Source organism: Rhinichthys klamathensis, unplaced genomic scaffold, assembly GCF_029890125.1.
Source record: "Rhinichthys klamathensis goyatoka isolate OS25496 unplaced genomic scaffold, OSU_Roscu_1.1 h1tg000044l_1, whole genome shotgun sequence".
Taxonomy (NCBI): Eukaryota; Metazoa; Chordata; class Actinopteri; order Cypriniformes; family Leuciscidae; genus Rhinichthys; species Rhinichthys klamathensis.
Window position 1 is genome coordinate 183,483 of NW_026606591.1, and position 22,112 is coordinate 205,594.

At 40.6% G+C, this 22,112-nt stretch overlaps 1 protein-coding gene across 1 annotated transcript; it reads left to right on the top strand.

The window, feature by feature from the left end:
* Positions 1-428: 428 nt before the first annotated feature.
* Positions 429-21,680, top strand: commd1 (copper metabolism (Murr1) domain containing 1). The gene is made up of 3 exons (XM_056247207.1): positions 429-636; positions 1,780-2,067; positions 21,422-21,680. The coding sequence occupies exons 1-3, from the start codon at positions 463-465 to the stop codon at positions 21,527-21,529; spliced, it is 570 nt and encodes a 189-aa protein (XP_056103182.1). The 5' UTR covers positions 429-462; the 3' UTR covers positions 21,530-21,680.
* Positions 21,681-22,112: the final 432 nt, after the last annotated feature.

Sequence of the window (22,112 nt, forward strand, 5' to 3'; positions counted from 1 at the left end):
AATAATAATGATAATAATACACACAACACAAGATTATGTATTACAATGTTATGTGTCTGAAACAATAAGTATGTATATACACACGATTATGTATTACAATGTTATGTGTCTGAAAAAATAAGTATGTATATTGCGCTCAGGTAGTTTGGCGTGACTGGCCTGGAATGCTACAAAGTCGTGAGTCGTGGTTTGAAGTCGTGATTTACGTGCTCAAAAACCTGCCTGGAACGCAGCATTAAACTGTGACGTGTATGGTGTCAGATAAATTCACTAAAATATAATGTAGTGGACTTTTGTCCATTGTAGTGGACATTATAGTGGACAAAAGTCTATTCCTGGGTCCCAGGAGGATTATGTGTATATCATATTTAACGGTTCTGGTAAATATTAAACAGAAAAACACCGGAAGTGAACGCGCGCTGCGCGTGACGCCGATCACATGACGCCCTGTCAACATCCAACATGGCTGACGCGGACAGCCAGCGATGTGTGAGCGCTTTATTGAACGGAATCACACAGAGACTTTATTACGGCAATACAGAAATCACAGAGGAGTTTCTGAAGAATGAGCTCTACGCCGAGACGACGCAGGACGAGTTCCGCGCGCTGCATGACAAGATGAGGTCGCTTCTCAAGGTATACACTCACTCACTATACGAGTTTTACATTATAACGGGGACGTTTATTGATATTTCTGCACCAAAATACTAACGGAAACATTTCATAGAGAACTTTAATTGTTTAAAACTAAATGCCGGTGTAGATTGCATTGTCTGTCCACCGCTAGAGAGCAGCAGATTTCTTGCAGCACCAATGCTAGTTTGTCAGGTCGTTAGATGTCACTTGCTGAACGTGTATCATTCCACAATGCGTTCATTCAGGTAGTATTCAGTGTAAACTACGGTATACTAATCGACGTTATGGATTTTTTGATGGCTGATATTATAAAGCTCATATTATGTGGTAATCTAAAGATAGTAAATAACTCATATGCATAACAATTGCTGGCTGCAATAAGATTTATATTTGTTTTACATAATTACTAAATTACAAATAATTGGATAATAATTTACAAATAAATATACAAAAATACTCTTTTAAATATGTAAAATAAACAGATTTATACTTTAGAAGCGTTTTGGTTCTGTTATCCTAATTTTCAAATAAAGAAATAGTTTAAAAAAAGTTACAATATTGTTATTTTTACTAACAGTAAGGCAAACTCTATAATACATTTCATATACTGTTCATTTTGTTTAGTAGTTCTGTCTAATATTCGGTCTAATTTTCCATACATATGCAAAATTACTTTTAAACAGTGACTTGTCAAAGAAGGCAGCAACAAATAACATAAGATCCAGTTTATATTATCACATATAACGTTACGTTATATCGCGAAAGTAACTTAAATTAATTTAGTGATGGGACCATGAGCAACTTTAAAATATTTAGCAGGTTATTCCAAGTAACACAGGGATTATACTTAAATCTGTCTTTCCCAAGCTCTGTTCAGACCTGAGAAACATTGGGAAATAACAGGTCATATGAGAGAAGATTATAGTGTACATTAGTGTTAAACGAAGACGGTAATCAAATGAAGACGGAGAATGAGCTCCTGTGTATCTGCGTCTTCAGCGCTGTCAAAATAAAAGTCTGCGTCTGACTCCTATCAGCCAAACACTAAAACTTGTCGGCCGATACTGATAATTAAAAATGCCAAATATCAGCATTCATCCCATACTACCCCCATATAAGCTGATCTGTCTGTCCCTCCTGCAGTCCATGGCATCAGCGGACATGGATCAGACTCAGCTGGAAGCGTTCCTCACGGCGCAGACGCGCAGGCAGGGTGGCGGCGGCGTGAGCCCGGAGCAGGCGGCCGCTCTGGGACGCTTCTGGAAGACCCACCGGACGCGGGTGCGAGAGAGTCTGTTGGCTCAGAGTCGCTGGGAGCCGGGCCTCAGGGGCCTGAAGTGGAGGGTGGACCTGCACACGTCCGCCAGCAGGGGGCAGGTGTCCAACAGCCCCGTGGCACTGGTGGAGCTAGAGCTCGGCCGCACCGGAGAGGTGAGAAATGAGAGTTCAAGTTATGATCTCCATACTGCAGTGTTTTAAAAGCACAAAAGAGGTTTTTTTTCACCGCCCAGCTCTGGTGCTTGAATTTAGCATGTCTTTGCATGCTAAAATCAGGGAAGTGTGTTTGGCTGAGGCTACGTCTACAATGGGTGTGTGATATATATATCGTCTACGATAATATCGTGATGGTTGTTTTAACGGTGTGCGATCTGACAATATCGAGTATGTCCCTCACTTTACAAAAACACACCTAGAGAGCGCACACATACATCACACACTATGTGTAGTCTAGTAGGTTAGAGTACTGTGTGTGAGCATTTAAAGTCTACGCTTTCACTGTGTGATTTAGTTTATTAAAATGCATTTAGAATGCCCTCAATATTCAAGATAAAGGGCAAAATTACCTCTGTTTGTCTTTTATATTTATATAATTTAATATAGTTATTCAATATCGCACGAAGAGTGCTGTTTTTTCTTCAAATATCAGCATGATTCACAAATGTGATTTTCAGTTTAATGAACAAGAAGTTAAAGGGTTAGTTCACCCAAAAATGAAAATTATGTCAGTAATTACTCACCCTCATGTTGTTCCAACCCCGTAAGACTTTCGTTCATCTTTGGAACTCAAATTAAGATATTTTTTATTAAATCTGAGAGCTGGATCACTCCTAGAAGTCGTTATTTTTGTTTGTTTTTTGCGCACAAAAAGTATTCTCGTCGCTTGATAAACTTAAGATTGAGCCACTGTAGTCACTCTGACTATTTTAACGATGTCTTTCATAACTTTTCTGGGCCGGTCAGTTTCGATCCCTTATAAGCCTATGGAGGAGTGATCCAGCTCTCAGATTTAATCAAAAATATCTTAATTTGTGTTCCGAAGATGAACGAAAGTCTTACGGGGGTTGAACAACATGAGGGCGAGTAATTACTGACCTAATTTTCATTTTGGGGTGAGCGAACCCTTTAATATACTTACATTTTAGACACAATATTCCCTGTTTTTGTCATATTTTGCCAACGAAAATAGTTTCGGTGTTTCGTTTCTGAATGAACTCGAAAGATCATGAAAGAGCTCGGCCGCACCGGAGAGGTGAGAAGTGAGGGGTTGATCTCCACACTGCAATGTTTTATAAGCTCGACTTAAGCATGTTTTCCGCATGCTAAAATCAGGGAAGTGTGTGTTTCTAATCCACAGGGAAAATGCTTAAAGTTAATGAACTGGAAGTTGCAACCCACTTTCGTGTTGTGACGTATTTCCAAGTGAAACCGAATATTGAATAGAGGGCAGGTTTTACGTTAGCGCACCTCCTCTCCATCCCTCGCTCATAGCAGACTGACGGTTGGAGGGAAGTGGTTAGAGATACTCAACCCAAAAGAAGGAATGCCATTCCAGAGCAGAAGCACATTTTTTTACGGTTTTGATTAAAGATTACTACGACAAACAACATTTTCACAGATTAATCGGCCACCATAAGACTAGCAATGTGCGCTAACAAAGTAAATCGGGTCAGTTTTGATTTCATGATGACTTTAAATCACCTTACTTCACTTGCGTAAAACGTAATGAAATCCCACGAGATGATACAGAGAGAGAGCAGATGTATTAAAGTTCTCACGCTATTTTTCTGGCACAATCCTTTTCTTATCAAAATATCACATTCATAAATATCCCACCACACACTGTTGTGTCCAGGCTGCACTCTCAATCGCATGGTCCAAAACGCAATTGATCTTTCGCAGGGAGTTTGATTGACAGGCAATCTGACCAATCATAATCCGCCATCAGCCGAATTTTTGTCCAACTAAGCAGTCAGGAGTATGGAAGCTTGTTTCCGCCACTGAATAAAAAAAATAATTGCGACTTTTTATCTCACAATTCTGACTTTATAACACATAATTGCGAGTTTACATCTCGAGATTCTGACATCTTTTCTCAGAATTGTGAGATATAAAGTTGCAATTGCGAGTTATCAGGCCAATTCTAAGGGAAAAAACTCAGAATAGTTCCCCTCAGAATAGTTTATATCTCACAATTCTGACTTTACAACACGCAATTGCGACTTTATATCAATCAATTTTGACTTTATATCTCGCAATTCTGACTTTATAACACGCAATTGCGACTTTATATCAATCAATTCTGACTTTATATCTCGCAATTCTGACTTTATAACACACAATTGCGACTTTATATCAATCAATTCTGACTTTATATCTCGCAATTCTGACTTTATAACACGCAATTGCGACTTTATATCAATCAATTCTGACTTTATATCTCGCAATTCTGACTTTATATCTCGCAATTCTGACTTTATAACACGCAATTGCGACTTTATATCAATCAATTCTGACTTTATCTCACAATTCTGACTTCACAACACGACTTTATAACACGCAATTGCGACTTTATATCAATCAATTCTGACTTTATAACACGCAATTGCGACTTTATATCAATCAATTCTGACTTTATAACACGCAATTCTGACTTTATATCAATCAATTCTGACTATATCTCACAATTCTGACTTCACAACACGCAATTGCGACTTTATATCAATCAATTCTGACTTTATATCTCGCAATTCTGACTTTATAACACGCAATTGCGACTTTATATCAATCAATTCTGACTTTATATCTCGCAATTCTGACTTTATAACACGCAATTGCGACTTTATATCAATCAATTCTGACTTTATAACACGCAATTCTGACTTTATATCTCACAATTCTGACTTCACAACACGCAATTGCGACTTTATATCAATCAATTCTCACTTTATAACACGCAATTGCGACTTTATATCAATCAATTCTGACTTTATATCTCGCAATTGCGACTTTATATCAATCAATTCTGACTTTATATCTCGCAATTCTCACTTTATAACACGCAATTGCGACTTTATATCAATCAATTCTGACTTTATATCTCGCAATTCTCACTTTATAACACGCAATTGCGACTTTATATCAATCAATTCTGACTTTATAACACGCAATTCTGACTTTATATCAATCAATTCTGACTTTATATCTCGCAATTCTGACTTTATAACACGCAATTGCGACTTTATATCAATCAATTCTGACTTTATAACACACAATTGCGACTTTATATCAATCAATTCTGACTTTATAACACGCAATTCTGACTTTATATCAATCAATTCTGACTTTATATCTCACAATTCTGACTTTATAACACGCAATTGCGACTTTATATCAATCAATTCTGACTTTATAACACACAATTGCGACTTTATATCAATCAATTCTGACTTTATAACACGCAATTCTGACTTTATATCTCACAATTCTGACTTCACAACACGCAATTGCGACTTTATATCAATCAATTCTCACTTTATAACACGCAATTGCGACTTTATATCAATCAATTCTGACTTTATATCTCGCAATTGCGACTTTATATCAATCAATTCTGACTTTATATCTCGCAATTCTCACTTTATAACACGCAATTGCGACTTTATATCACACAATTCTGACTTTATAACACACAATTGCGACTTTATATCAATCAATTCTGACTTTATATCTCACAATTCTGACTTTATAACACGCAATTCTGACTTTATATCAATCAATTCTGACTTTATATCAATCAATTCTGACTTTATAACACGCAATTCTGACTTTATATCAATCAATTCTGACTTTATATCTCGCAATTCTGACTTTATAACACGCAATTGCGACTTTAGATCACACAATTCTGACTTTATATCTTTATAATCCTCTCTGTAAACTCGCAATTGTGAGAAAAAAAGTCCGCATTGTGAGATAAAAAGTCGCAATTACCTTTTTTATTTTTCATTCTGTGGCGGAAACAAGCTTCCATACAGGAGAGTTAGTAGATTAAATTAACATTTGACCTTGAAAAACAGTGTGTACTGACGTCTTTCCGCGGTTAAAACAACATTCCTTCTGATGTTCATTCATGTTTATTTGACGCTATAAATGAACTAGAAGGAAGAGATGATAGGTTCACGAGCAGCTTTAACTGAGCGATCTGTCACGACACATTAAAGAGACGAAACTGTATTTATTGTTTAAATTTCTTTTAAAATGACCAAATTTGAAAGTTGAGACTTTGTATCATAAAGTAACCTGCTCTGTCCTGTCTGTCGACTTTATTTCACGCAATTCTGACTTTACAACACGCAATTGCGACTTTATATCAATCAATTCTGACTTTATAACACGCAATTCTGACTTTATATCAATCAATTCTGACTTTATATCTCACAATTCTGACTTTATAACACGCAATTCTGACTTTATATCAATCAATTCTGACTTTATATCTCGCAATTCTGACTTTATAACACGCAATTGCGACTTTAGATCACACAATTCTGACTTTATATCTTTATAATTCTGACTGTAAACTCGCAATTGTGAGAAAAAAAGTCCGCATTGTGAGATAAAAAGTCGCAATTACCTTTTTTATTTTTCATTCTGTGGCGGAAACAAGCTTCCATACAGGAGAGTTAGTAGATTAAATTAACATTTGACCTTGAAAAACAGTGTGTACTGACGTCTTTCCGCGGTTAAAACAACATTCCTTCTGATGTTCATTCATGTTTATTTGACGCTATAAATGAACTAGAAGGAAGAGATGATAGGTTCACGAGCAGCTTTAACTGAGCGATCTGTCACGACACATTAAAGAGACGAAACTGTATTTATTGTTTAAATTTCTTTTAAAATGACCAAATTTGAAAGTTGAGACTTTGTATCATAAAGTAACCTGCTCTGTCCTGTCTGTCGACGCGTTGTCAGTTTCCTCTTTAGTCCGCAATGTATTTTTCACTGCGCGAGAACATGTTGTGTGGCGTGAGAGCGGCGTGGCTCGTCGGACATAGCAACAGTAACTAAAGGGGGCGGGTCTTTGCGAACGGTCAATTGTCATCATGTTTTGCGGCTGGACAGCAATTGCGAGGAATTCAATATGAAAAGTCTACAAAGGAACATTAATCTCTAGTAACACTTTGAAAGTAAATGGCAGGCACAACAATGCCGGTGTAATATACATTAATACACATAACTAAGGTTTTTGAATACCTCATGGTGAATGAAAGGCTAAAACGGAGAGACAAAATGTGTTTTCAAATGAAAATGTATTAGTGCGGACAAAGCCTGAGAGTATTGATGATGATCACTTTTGACACTTGGGAAATGTGGGTTCTCGGCCTGGTGTAACCGCACACACACCTATGAATATGTGTAGACATGCCCCAAAAAAATGAAGTCACACCTGTCTGTGTTGTACTGCACATTGGTACGTAGTTGTGACATGTTGGACTTAGTTCAGCGATGTGTGTGTGGAGAAAAGTATGTGGAAAAACCTCAAAGTTGAAATCTGAGAGTATTTTAAGAGTTTACATTGATTTTAAACAAATAGCATTATACTGTAGTGGAATTATTTTGCATTAGTGAAGGAGCAAGATTTAGGTAGAAGCTAATATAGAAGATATTAAGTATCAAGTTTTTCTTAAGCCCAAAAAAATATTTCATACCAGTTTTGACATTTTTATTACATGGTACAGGTACATTTTTTCATTCTTGATTGACAGCTGTTCCGAGGTTTTGAATCATCTTCTGGGAACTGCATAGCTTACATTGTTTTTATGTTTTTTTGCACCAATAATTAGTATAATCGAGTCGACAGCACGGCATGTTGTTGCATGTGCATTAACTACCCACCGGACAAGTGTTGTATAAGCACTATTTATTCAGTCGGTGTAATGCAAACTGGCCTATTGTATTTATGTATAATAGTCCAAATTGCAGGTGAAATGAGAAAAGTTATTTTTATTCAAATGATACCATGGCACAGGTAAATTCTTGTTGACTGACAGATGTTCAGAGGTTTTGATTCATCTTCTGTAACTGCACAGCTGTGCTTTCCATGATGACGGTTTTCCTGAAACTGCTACATTGAATATCTATGGAAAGCATAATTAACTAGAAAAAGTTCGTCGAGACAAACTTTAAGTTGGCTTGTGAAAGTTTGGACCGCAAAGTTTGAAGAAGTATAAAGTAGTTTGAAGTTTACATTAGTTTAAAGTTTAAATTAGTTTAAAGTAGTTTATAGTTTAACTTAGTTTAAAGTTTAAAGTAGTTTAAATTAATTTAAAGTTTAAATTAGTTTGAATTTTAAAGTAGTTTGAAGTTTAAATTAGTTTGAAAGTTAAAGTAGTTTAAAGTTTAAACAAGTTTGAATTTTAAAGTAGTTTGAAGTTTAAATTAGTTTAAAGTAGTTTAAAGTAGTTTAAAGTTTTAAATAGTTTAAAGTTCAAAGTATAGTTTCAAGTAATTAAATGTTGCTAGGGTGTTTCTAGTGGGTTGCTAAGGTGTTGTGGGTGGTTGCTAGGTGGTTTCTAAGGTATTTTGAGTGGTTGCTAGGGTGTTCTGGGTGGTTGCTAGGGTGTTCTAGGGTATTTTAGGTGGTTGCTATGGTGTTGCTAGGGTGTTTTAAGGCATTTTGGGTGGTTGCTAGGGTGTTCTTAGGGTGTTCTAAGGTATTTTGGGTGGTTGCTATGGTGTTGCTAGGGTGTTCTAAGGTATTTTGGGTGGTTGCTAGGGTGTTCTAAGGTATTTTTGGTGGTTGCTTGGGTGTTCTGGGTGGTTGCTAGGGTGTTCTAAGGTATTTTGGGTGGTTGCTAGGGTGTTCTGGGTGGTTGCTATGGTGTTGCTATGGTGTTCTAAGGTATTTTTGGTGGTTGCTAGGGTGTTGCTAGGATGTTCTGAGGTATTTTGGGTGGTTGCTAGGGTGTTTCTAGGGTGTTCTAAGGTATTTTTGGTGGTTGCTAGGGTGTTGCTAGGGTGTTCTAAGGTATTTTGGGTGGTTGCTATGGTGTTGCTAGGGTGTTCTAAGTTATTTTGGGTGGTTGCTAGGGTGTTCTAAGCTATTTTGGGTGGTTGCTATGGTGTTGCTAGGGTGTTTTAAGGTATTTTGGGTGGTTGCTAGGGTGTTGCTAGGGTGTTATAAGGCATTTTGGGTGGTTGCTAGGGTGTTCTAAGGTATTTTGGGTGGTTGCTAGGGTGTTCTGTATGGTTGCTAGGGTGTTCTAAGGTATATTATGTGGTTGCTAGGGTGTTCTAAGGTATTGTGGGTGGTTGCTATGGTGTTGCTAGGGTGTTCTAAGGTATTTCAGTTGGTTTCTAGGGTGTTCTGGGTGGTTGCTATGCAGTTGCTAGAGTGTTCTGGGTGTTTGCTATGGTGAACTATTTATGAGTTTAAAAGTTCATAAGTGTATGAATTCATGAGAGTTCATACGTGTATGAATTAATGCATTTATAAGTTCATGAGTTTATAAGTGTATGAATTTATGAGTTTAGAGTTTATAAGTTTAAATGAGTAAGAGTTCAGAGTTTATTAATTTATGAGTTTGAGTTCATAAGTGTATGAATTCATGAGTTTATAAGTGTATGAGTTTATAAGTGTACGAGTTTATGAGTTTAAAGTTTAAATTAGTTTGAAGTTTAAAGTTTAAATAAGTTTGAAGTTTAAAGTTTAAATAAGTTTGAAGTTTAAATTAGTTTGAAGTTTAAAGTTTAATTTAGTTTGAAGTTTAATTTAGTTTAAAGTAGATAGATAGATGGATAAGTGTCATAGATAGATGAGTTTATGAGTTTGAATGAGTCTCATTGGCTCATATAGTGTATAGAATGGCAGTTTGATTCAGTCTAGGGTTTCAAGGGATTTACATTTGAATTTTTGACAGTTGGGGAGTTTGAAAATCTGAAGATTCCGCAATGTAAAGTCAATGGGAGTTTTTTCCGACTTTGATCGTCATTTTTAGGAAAACCGTAAGTCCGATCAGTTAGAAAAGATATAGCATACCGAGTCAGAACAGTTTGAGTGTCCGTGCCGAGTTTGGAGTATGTGGAGTTAAAGCTCTAGGAGGAGTTAGAGTTGTAAATTTTGAGTAAGAAGAATAATAATAATATTAAGTTTAAGTACAACATCAGTAAGTTGGCTCTCACAAGCCAACTTAATAATTATGAAAATATACTACTCTGCAGTGTAAGTGGAAAAACACTCTAAAAATGTAAATTCCTTTTTACCACCTTGGGGTTTGATTATTAATGATGTAATATTAATAAAATAAATACATTTTGTTGCATTTATATTATAGTTTATTTATTACAGTAGTCAACATTTGAAGTGGATCAAAAAAGTTCATCAAAGAGTTTTGTTGTAATTCACGTATAACTTTGATGAAAGGTTTTGATCCACTTCAAATGTTGATTACTGTATATTATATATATGCGTTTACATTTATATTAAATTTACATTTATAGATTTATATTCATTTGTTTATTATATATGTAATTTTAGTCATTCATTTATGAATTTTCAGTAATTTAGCAATCATTTATTTGTCACTATTACAGTAAAACTATAGTTTTTTCCATCCACACACCTCTAAATTGATATATCACACTGGACATCATATAATAAACTGTTTGTTATTTACAGAAACACCCTCATAAGCATAAGTGTGTAGCCCGTTCAAAGTCCTCAAAATGTTCCTGAACTGCATGAGGTTTTGATGGCGCTCTAATCCATGTCTTTATTTCCCCTGATATCAAGAGGTCTGGGTTACAGGAAACAGAAAGCCATTAGTGACATTAGCCGCCATTACTCGGCCGTTAAATCTTTCCGATCATCATCCGCTCTTTCCAATCAAGTTTTTTTCCGTTTGCAAATTTTAGATGCTTATCCGAAATATCCGCTGTATGTTATCATTTAACCTTAGCGGGGCAAGACGAGAATGACGAGAATGACAGCCTTCTTTTCTCTTTTTGATTTTCTTATTCTTTTGATTTATTTATTTTGTGGGTGGGTGTTGTATTTATCTATGCTTGTGATTTGTCTATTTGTTCTTATTTTGTACTGACTGTTCACTTTTAAGAGTGTTTGAACTTTAAAGTTAGTTTAAAGTTTATTAAATGTATTATTAGTTTATTAGTTAGACTAGTAGTTTTTGCTGTGGTATAGGAGTACTTAAAGTGTGCTTTAAGTAATAAATGGAAACTAAAGTTACCCCCCCCCCCAACCACCCCCAAAATATATTTTTTCTAGCTGATCCAAAAAATTGTCTGACCCGTGACGCAAAAACCATAATATGATCCGAACCGTGAGTTTTGTGAACCATTGAACCATTACTGTGCCATTCAGCGCGAGCACTCGAGTTGTTTTTTACGACTTATTGCACTTAATAACTCCTTTTAACATCAAGCAAGTCCATCTCTTTTGTCTCTTTCATGCGTTTCATCTCACTAAAGTGTCAGCAGTTTTGAGGTACGTGTATATTTGCATGCTGTGATATACATGATATAGCAAAATCTCTAACGATAGACATTTTATACGATAAATAATTTATTCGTATTTTTGTGTGAATGCACATTGTGCACTGTAAGAGGATCCTCCTATCAGCTGTAAGTGGCTCTCAGACTGTTTGTGTTTGTCTGAGTGCTCTGATTGTTTGGTGTCATTGGTGCCGTGTGCAGAGAGCTGCATTACAGGCCGTATGATTCATGCTCAGAGAATAGGGGACTGTTGGGTATTCAATTCTCTTCGGAGCAGCTGGAGAGCATAAGGGTCCCTCATCACGGCCACAAAGATGCTAAAAGAGGAGATTGATTCTTCATTCTGGGTCACGAGATCAATTACTGCATGATAAAACCACGAATCATTCTCAGTGCCGTGTTGTGTTTGGCCGGCAAGAAGGAAACGAGATTTTCACACATCCACAGTCCAATATGGTTATATAGTGTATAATCCAGTTATTAAAAAGAGTGAAAATGGCATTTTCTAACCTAAACGCCTTCATCATTTTTCAGGATGGAGCTGTTGCCTAGTTGTCTGTCACATCCGTAGTGTGAGATATCAGATCATGTTTCTGTTTTCCAGCAACTAGATTGCACAGATGAATTTGCACCTTAATTAAAATAAAATTAAAAAGCTTGTTTATTAAAAAATCGTTGTCAATTGTGCTTTCCGATGTAATTATATTTACTTTAGCTGTGGTTACAGGTTATGTGATATGGCTATTGTGACTAAACAAAAGGGGCTTGACATTAGGGTTGGGCGATATGGCAAATATATATATATCGTGTGATTCTTTTCCATGTTGGTTTTACTATTTTGCAAGTGACTGAGTATTACAGCCAAAGTAATGTCCCTATTTAAAAACAAAGCCTTACAAGGTAACAAAATATCAAATAAAATAAAATTGCAGACATTTGGGCCAAAGTGGCGAAGATAAAAAACTTTGTCATTATTTTCTTTGTTATTAAAAGAGAAGAGCAAAGATATACATGACATATACACTCACCGGCCACTTTATTAGGTACACCTGTCCAACTGCTCGTTAACACTTAATTTCTAAGCAGCCAATCACATGGCGGCAACTCAGTGCATTTAGGCATGTAGACATGGTCAAGACAATCTCCTGCAGTTCAAACCGAGCATCAGTATGGGGAAGAAAGGTGATTTGAGTGACTTTGAACGTGGCATGATTGTTGGTGCCAGAAGGGCTGGTCTGAGTATTTCAGAAACTGCTAATCTACTGGGATTTTCACGCACAACCATCTCTAGGGTTTACAGAGAATGGTCCGGAAAAGAAAAAACATCCAGTGAGCGGCAGTTCTGTGGGCGGAAATGCCTTGTTGATGCCAGAGGTCAGAGGAGAATGGCCAGACTGGTTCGAGCTGATAGAAGGGCAACAGTGACTGAAATAACCACTCGTTACAACCGAGGTATGCAGCAAAGCATTTGTGAAGCCACAACACGCACAACCTTGAGGCGGATGGGCTACAACAGCAGAAGACTCCACCGGGTACCACTCATCTCCACTACAAATAGGAAAAAGAGGCTACAATTTGCAAGAGCTCACCAAAATTGAACAGTTGAAGACTGGAAAAATGTTGCCTGGTCTGAGTCTCGATTTCTGTTGAGACATTCAGATGTTAGAGTCAGAATTTGGCGTAAACAGAATGAGAACATGGAACCATCATGCCTTGTTACCACTGTGCAGGCTGGTGGTGGTGGTGTAATGGTGTGGGGGATGTTTTCCTGGCACACTTTAGGCCCCTTAGTGCCAATTGGGCATCGTTTAAATGCCACGGCCTACCTGAGCATTGTTTCTGACCATGTCCATCCCTTTATGGCCACCATGTACCCATCCTCTGATGGCTACTTCCACCATGTCACAAAGCTCGAATCATTTCAAATTGGTTTCTTGAACATGACAATGAGTTCACTGTACTAAAATGGCCTCCACAGTCACCAGATCTCAACCCAATAGAGCATCTTTGGGATGTGGTGGAACGGGAGATTCGCATCATGGATGTGCAGCCGACAAATCTGCGGCAACTGTGTGATGCCATCATGTCAATATGGACCAAACTCCCTGAGGAATGCTTCCAGCACCTTGTTGAATCTATGCCACGAAGAATTGAGGCAGTTCTGAAGGCAAAAGGGGGTCCAACCCGTTACTAGCATGGGGTACCTAATAAAGTGGCCGGTGAGTGTACATATAATATACAAATGAAATAAACATTGCTTTTTTTTCAGCTACAGGTGGTGTATTTAACAGAAGTATTCAAGAAAGAAATTGAATGAACAAATATAAATATAAAACACTACAGTACATAGACTTAACTGTATAAATTATACATTGATACTTATGTATGCGCTTGGGTGTACATTACGCGCTCAGAAAAGCGCATGTTAGAACAGCTTATCAGCACACGAATGAAATGTGTAACCGGCAAGGCTTTAAATCACATGCTCAACTTTTGTGAATTGCAGTGTCCCGTGAGTGTAACTCTAGCTCTACCATAACATGTGATGTGAATGTATGTCGCATGTATGTACAGTATGTTGAGACAGAAGCGCCAGAACTGAACTGATAGAATACACTGTTGCACGATACTACGATATTTCTTAAAAAGCAGATTGTGGAGACTATTCTATTATCCATGATCAAAAATCGGACACCGTCACAGACATGGATACGGACACCGGCACGGACATGGATATACGGACACCGGCACGGACATGGATACACGGACACCGGCACGGACATGGATACACGGACACCGGCACGGACATGGATACACGGACGGATACACGGACACCGGCACGGACATGGATACACGGACACCGGCACGGACATGGATACACGGACACCGGCACGGACATGGATACACGGACACCGGCACGGACATGGATACACGGACACCGGCACGGACATGGATACACGGACACCGGCACGGACATGGATACACGGACACCACACCGGCACGGACATGGATATACGGGACATGGATATACGGACACCGGCACGGACATGGATACGGACACCGTCACGGACATGGATATACGGACACCGGCACGGACATGGACACTGGACTTGGCACGGACACCGGCAGGGAAGCTGGACACGGACACCGGCAGGGATGCTGGACCTGGACATGAACACCGGACTTGGCATGGACACTGGCACGGATACTGGACACAGACATCGGCACAGACACTGGACAACGACACGGACATGGACACTGACACAAACACCGGCACGGACACTGGACACGGACACTGTACACCGGCACAGACACTGTACACCGGCACAGACACTGGACACGGACACTGTACACCAGCACAGACACTGTACACTGGACACGGACACTGGACACCGGCACAGACACTGTACACTGGACACGGACACTGGACACCGGCACAGACACTGTACACTGGACACGGACACTGTACACCGGCACAGACACTGGACACGGACACTGTACACCGGCACAGACACTGGACACGGACACTGGACACGGACACTGTACACCGGCACAGACACTGTACACTGGACACGGACACTGTACACCGGCACGGACACTGTACACCGGCACAGACACTGGACACGGACACTGTAAACCGGCACGGACACTGTACACCGGCACGGACACTGGACACGGACACTGTACACCGGCACAGACACTGGACACGGACACTGTAAACCGGCACGGACACGGACACTGTACACCGGCACGGACACTGGACACGGACACTGTACACCGGCATAGACACTGGACACTGGACACGGACACTGTACACCGGCATGGACACTGTACACCGGCATAGACACTGGACACGGACACTGTACACCGGAATAGACACTGTACACCGGCATAGACACTGGACACGGACACTGTACACCGGCACGGACACGGACACTGTACACCGGCACGGACACTGGACACGGACACTGTACACCGGCATGGACACTGTACACCGGCATAGACACTGGACACGGACACTGTACACCGGCATAGACACTGTACACCGGCATAGACACTGTACACTGGACACGGACACTGTACACCGACACGGACACTGTACACCGGCACGGACACTGTACACCGGCACGGACACTGTACAACGACACGGACACTGTACACCGGCATAGACACTGGACATGGACACTGTACACCGGCACAGACACTGGACACTGGACACGGACACTGTACACCGGCACAGACACTGGACACTGGACACGGACACTGTACACCGGCACAGACACTGGACACGGACACTGTACACCGGCACAGACACTGGACACTGGACACGGACACTGTACACCGGCACAGACACTGGACACGGACACTGTACACCGGCATGGACACTGTACACCGGCATAGACACTGGACACTGGACACGGACACTGTACACCGGCATAGACACTGTACACCGGCATAGACACTGGACACTGGACACGGACACTGTACACCGGCACGGACACGGACACTGTACACCGGCACAGACACTGGACACGGACACTGTACACCGGCATGGACACTGTACACCGGCATAGACACTGGACACTGGACACGGACACTGTACACCGGCATAGACACTGTACACTGGACACGGACACTGTACACCGGCACGGACACTGTACACCGGCACGGACACTGTACACCGGCATAGACACTGGACACGGACACTGTACACCGGCATAGACACTGGACACTGGACATGGACACTGTACACCGGCACAGACACTGGACACTGGACACTGTACACCGGCACAGACACTGGACACGGACACTGTACACCGGCACAGACACTGGACACTGGACACGGCACTGTACACCGGCACAGACACTGGACACTGTACACCAGCACAGACACTGGACACGGAACCTGTACACCGGCACAGACACTGGACACGGACACTGTACACCGGCACAGACACTGGACACGGACACTGTACACCGGCACAGACACTGGACACTGGACACGGACACTGTACACCGGCACAGACACTGGACACGGACACTGTACACCGGCACAGACACTGGACACTGTACACCGGCACGGACACTGGACACGGACACTGTACACCGGCACGGACACTGGACACTGGACACGGACACTGTACACCGGCACAGACACTGGACAAGGACACTGCACACCGGCACAGACACTGGACACGGACACTGTACACCGGCACAGACACTGGACACGGACACTGTACACCGGCACGGACACTGGACACGGACACTGTACACCGGCACAGACACTGGACACTGGACACGGACACTGTACACCGGCACAGACACTGGACACTGTACACCGGCACAGACACTGGACACTGGACAAGGACACTGTACACCGGCACAGACACTGGACACGGACACTGTACACTGGACACGGACACTGTACACCGGCACGGACACTGGACACTGGACACGGACACTGTACACCGGCACAGACACTGGACACGGACACTGGACACTGGACACGGACACTGTACACCGGCACGGACACTGGACACTGGACACGGACACTGTACACCGGCACAGACACTGGACACTGGACAAGGACACTGTACACCGGCACAGACACTGGACACGGACACTGTACACCGGCACGGACACTGGACACCAGTACGGACACTGGACACCGGCATGGACACTGTACACCGGCACGGACACTGGACACCAGCACGGACACTGTACACCGGCATGGACACTGTACACCGGCACGGACACTGGACACCAGCACGGACACTGGACACTGGACACGGACACTGTACACCGGCACAGACACTGGACACGGACACTGGACACCGGCATGGACACTGTACACCGGCACGGACACTGTACACCGGCACGGACACTGGACACTGGACACGGACACTGTACACTGGCACAGACACTGGACACTGGACACGGACACTGTACACCGGCACAGACACTGGACACTGGACACGGACACTGTACACCGGCACAGACACTGGACACTGGACACGGACACTGTACACCGGCACAGACACTGGACACTGGACACGGACACTGTACACCGGCACGTACACTGGACACGGACACTGTACACCGGCACGGACACTGGACACTGGACACGGACACTGTACACCGGCACAGACACTGGACACTGGACAAGGACACTGTACACCGGCACAGACACTGGACACGGACACTGTACACCAGCACGGACACTGGACACCGGCATGGACACTGTACACCGGCACGGACACTGGACACCAGCACGGACACTGTACACCGGCATGGACACTGTACACCGGCACGGACACTGGACACCAGCACGGACACTGGACACTGGACACGGACACTGTACACCGGCACAGACACTGGACACGGACACTGGACACCAGCACGGACACTGGACACTGGACACGGACACTGGACACCGGCACAGACACTGGACACCGACACGGTAGGGGTGTCAAAATTAATCGTTTCTACGATGCATCATGATGCAGACGAGGACGATTTGGTATCGGTTCAGTAATAGACCATAACCGATTATAATGTACTGACGCTTTTCTGACGTCATTTGTGGCGTGTGTGCTTTGTCGCGGTAGCATACAACAGCAGAGGGAGGCGAGACGCGAGTGAAAGTACTAAAAAATGCTCCAACTACTTTAAAAGCCTACATCGGGGCATATTTCGGCTTTTATGAACAACCTGGTAAGCACGACCTGGAGAAGACGCGCTCATGTCACGCACAAATGGAATATGCAGGAGGTAATACCACTAACTTGATAAACCACGTTAGCCGTTTTCACCCCGAGCTGTTAACGCCTGGCAGAGTCTGACTGCTTTAGAGTACGCGGATGAGCTCCAACGTCACCCGAATCCGCAGCTAAATACAAATCATCCACCCGCCCCAATCATTTTCTCTGATTTAAGGATCCGCACCCGATGGTCAAATTACAATTATTCTTGTGTGTGTTCCTCGTTTTGGAATCTGCTTCTATTGCCTTTAACTCCTCAGTATTTTCAACCGATCACCAGTATTTGGGACCTGGTAGCACTTCACTATAAGGTTTATTTATTGCTGCATAACCCAATAATGGACACAACTTTTATTGCATCTATTAATCTAGGTTCATGTATTTCCTTGTCTTATTAATCTAGGGTTATTTTCTGTGTGTACTAATACATGTTTAATAATGCCAGTCACATAAATTGACATTAGTCAATAATGTATTAAGAACAAACATGAATTATCAATGAACAATATGAAATATTTATGTAATTAATTATAATTGTTAATGTGTACATACACTACCATTCAAAAGTTTTAGAGTCAGTAAGATTTATGTTATATATCTCAAATAAATGCTGTTCTTTTAAACCTTCTATTCATCCAGAATAAAAAATATTATCACAGTTTTATCAAAAATATGAAGTAGCACAACTGTTTCTTTTAACATTGATAGTAATCAGAAATGTTTCTTGAGCATCAAATCATCATATTAGAGTGATTTCTGAAGGATCATGTGACACTGAAGACTGGAGTAATGATGCTGAAAATTCAGCTTTGATCACAGCAATACATTTTGACATATATTCACATAGAAAACAGTTGTTTTAAATTGTAATAATATTTCATAATTATACTGCTTTCAATGTATTTTTGATCAAATAAATGCAGACTTCTTTAAAAATAATAATAATAATTGTACGAACCCCAAACTTTTGAACAGTAGTGTATTTATATATTGGGTAAATTTGCCTTTCCTGAAGGAGACACCAGTGCAAGTAGTGTTAAAGTTGCAGGTTAGTTCAGGGTTAGGGTTATATTATGCTCTGGTTCTGTTGTGTGTGAATGAGACACTGCATAGAAGCCGCTTCGGCGACTGATGATGTCATAATGATCTGCTGCTGATGTCATCTGATGTCATTCCCGCTCTTCATCAGTCCCATTCTTCTTGTCAGTCCCATTCTTCTGCCCTTCTGGATCATTTTTACCAACAAAAAAAAAGCTTTAACACATTATTTTGTTGCTGCCCTGTAATTAAGGCATACTGATCAGAACCTATGCCAGTTTGTAGGCTAAATGTACTTTAAGTTCATGGTTTTCCCAGGAAATGCACTGCGTCCGAAACAAATACTTCCCAGAATCAAAGATCAGAGTTATGTTGAGAATAGATAAGTATGGAAGCTTGTTTCCACCACAGAATGAAAAATAAAAAAGGTAATTGGAACTTTTTATCTCATAATTCAGATTTTTTTTCTCACAATTGCGAGTTTACATCTCGCAATTCTGACTTTATTTCTCAGAATTGCGAGATATAAAGTCAGAATTGCGTGTTATAAAGTCAGAATTGCGAGATATAAAGTCAGAATTGCAAGATATAAAGTCAGAATTGCGAGATATAAAGTCAGAATTGCGAGATATAAAGTCAGAATTGATTGATATAAAGTCGCAATTGCGTGTTGTAAAGTCAGAATTGCATGAATTAAAGTCGACAGACAGGACAGAGCAGGTTACTTTATGATACAAAGTCTCAACTTTCAAATTTGGTCATTTTAAAAGAAATTTAAACAATAAATACAGTTTCGTCTCTTTAATGTGTCGTGACAGATCGCTCAGTTAAAGCTGCTCGTGAACCGATCATCTCTTCCTTCTAGTTAATTTATAGCGTCAAATAAACATGAATGAACATCAGAAGGAATGTTGTTTTAACCGCGGAAAGACGTCAGTACACACAGTTTTTCAAGGTCAAATCCTCCAATGTTAATTTAATCTACTAACTCTCCTGTATGGAAGCTTGTTTCCGCCACAGAATGAAAAATAAAAAAGGTAATTGCGACTTTTTATCTCACAATTCTTACTTTTTTTCTCACAATTGCGAGATATAAAGTCAGAATTGATTGATATAAAGTCGCAATTGCGTGTTATAAAGTCAGAATTGCGAGATATAAAGTCAGAATTGATTGATATAAAGTCGCAATTGTGTGTTATAAAGTCAGAATTGTGAGATATAAACTATTCTGAGAGGAAAAAAATTAGTCTTTTATTTTTCCTTAGAATTGGCAGTTGCGAGTTTATATCTCACAATTCTGAGAAAAGATGTCAGAATTTCGAGGTATAAACTCGCAATTATGTGTTATAAAGTCTTTTTTTCTCGCAATTGCGACTTTATTTCTCAGAATTGCTACTTTATATCTCGCAATTGTGAGATAAAAAGTTGCAATTATTATTTTATTTTTTTAATTCAGTGGCGGAAACAATCTTCCATAGATAAGCCCACTGTTCCCATTTTTAAAAAAGATAAATGGTATGTTATAAATGGTATTTGTCCGAAACAAATACTTCCCTACTGCATGTGAAAAACAGTACACCAACAGAGTAGTATCTGATTTATGAATGGAGGTGAAGCGACGTAACTGGTGGGTCACGTGACTTTAACAACATGGCGTATGTAGTACGACAGAATTTCGTTCATACTACCCATATTCATACTATATAGAACAAACTTTTTCTACATGAAGTAAATTCAAATTCAAATAGTAGTACCTACTCAATACGCGATTTGATGGACATAAAATTGGTTCACAAGTGATATGAGGGATAAGAAACTCAGTAGGAAACCAGTTCAGACAATGATGAACAGTCCAGCATCACTGTGCAAACAAACCTGTTCACGGAATGCTGACTGACCAATCAGAATCAAGAATTCCAGGAAAACTGGAATCTGATTATTTAAAAACATTCTATTTATTGATTCTAAATGACAAGTGCAGAATTCCGAGGATTGATGTCGATTCTCTACTTTTAGAGTGTTGTCCGTGCAGTGAATCTGACACCGCTGGGTGGATGCGGGTGGACTCTGCAACAGCCGAGTCAGCAGCAGCTCTGATATTACACGTCATGTGTTGTTGAAAATGATTTTGGGTCACTTCAGCCTCACCATTCATACTGAATGTAAACGGTCTCTCTCTCTCTCTACTTCAGAGCTCTGAGTTTGTGTGTTTGGAGTTTGATGAGCAGAAGGTGAATCTGGTGCTGAAGAAGATGGCAGAGCTTCAGGAGAGCATCGACAGCGTCGTGCATCGCAGCTAGAGCTTATCTGCGTGTTCATAGGTGTGTGTGTGTGTGAGAGAGAGAGAGAATGTGTGTTTAAGTGCTGTATTGTTATTTTCATCATAAATAATCATTGTCAAACCTCAAACTTTGATATCTGTGAGTTTATTAAAAAAAAGTGTTCCTCTCACAGTATTTTAGGTTCTGTATTATTTCAGTGTTAGTTTTCCACTAATATAGTTTGATAGACGTGACTACGAGCCCCTGAATCTTTGCGAGGGAAGACAAAAGATTTTGAAAAAGAAAATCTCCCATCCTAATTTTTTCCCTTTAGGGGCTCGTACATGACACAGGAACATTGTGAATGATGCGCTTGAATGGGCCCGTCCAAAGTCTTCCTCGTGTTTTGAAAGCTCTACTCAAATCCTAGCAACCACCGCAAACCCTTTACACACATTATGAACGTTTGTCTAAGTCATATCTTGAGCTAATCTGCTTTTGAGGGTAAACACTTTGAAAGAGCCAGTTTCATTGATCCGACAAACCCACTTATTTCATCACGTAAACATACTCATTTGTAGTCCATACTCGTTTGAATTTTTATAATACAGAAATACTTCCT

Coding starts and splice junctions, on each gene's coding strand:
- commd1 (XM_056247207.1), top strand. CDS start 463: ATGGCTGACGCGGACAGCCAGCGATGTGTGAGCGCTTTATTGAACGGA. Junction 637..1,779: donor AGATGAGGTCGCTTCTCAAG/GTATACACTCAC, acceptor TCCCTCCTGCAG/TCCATGGCATCAGCGGACAT. Junction 2,068..21,421: donor AGCTCGGCCGCACCGGAGAG/GTGAGAAATGAG, acceptor TCTCTACTTCAG/AGCTCTGAGTTTGTGTGTTT.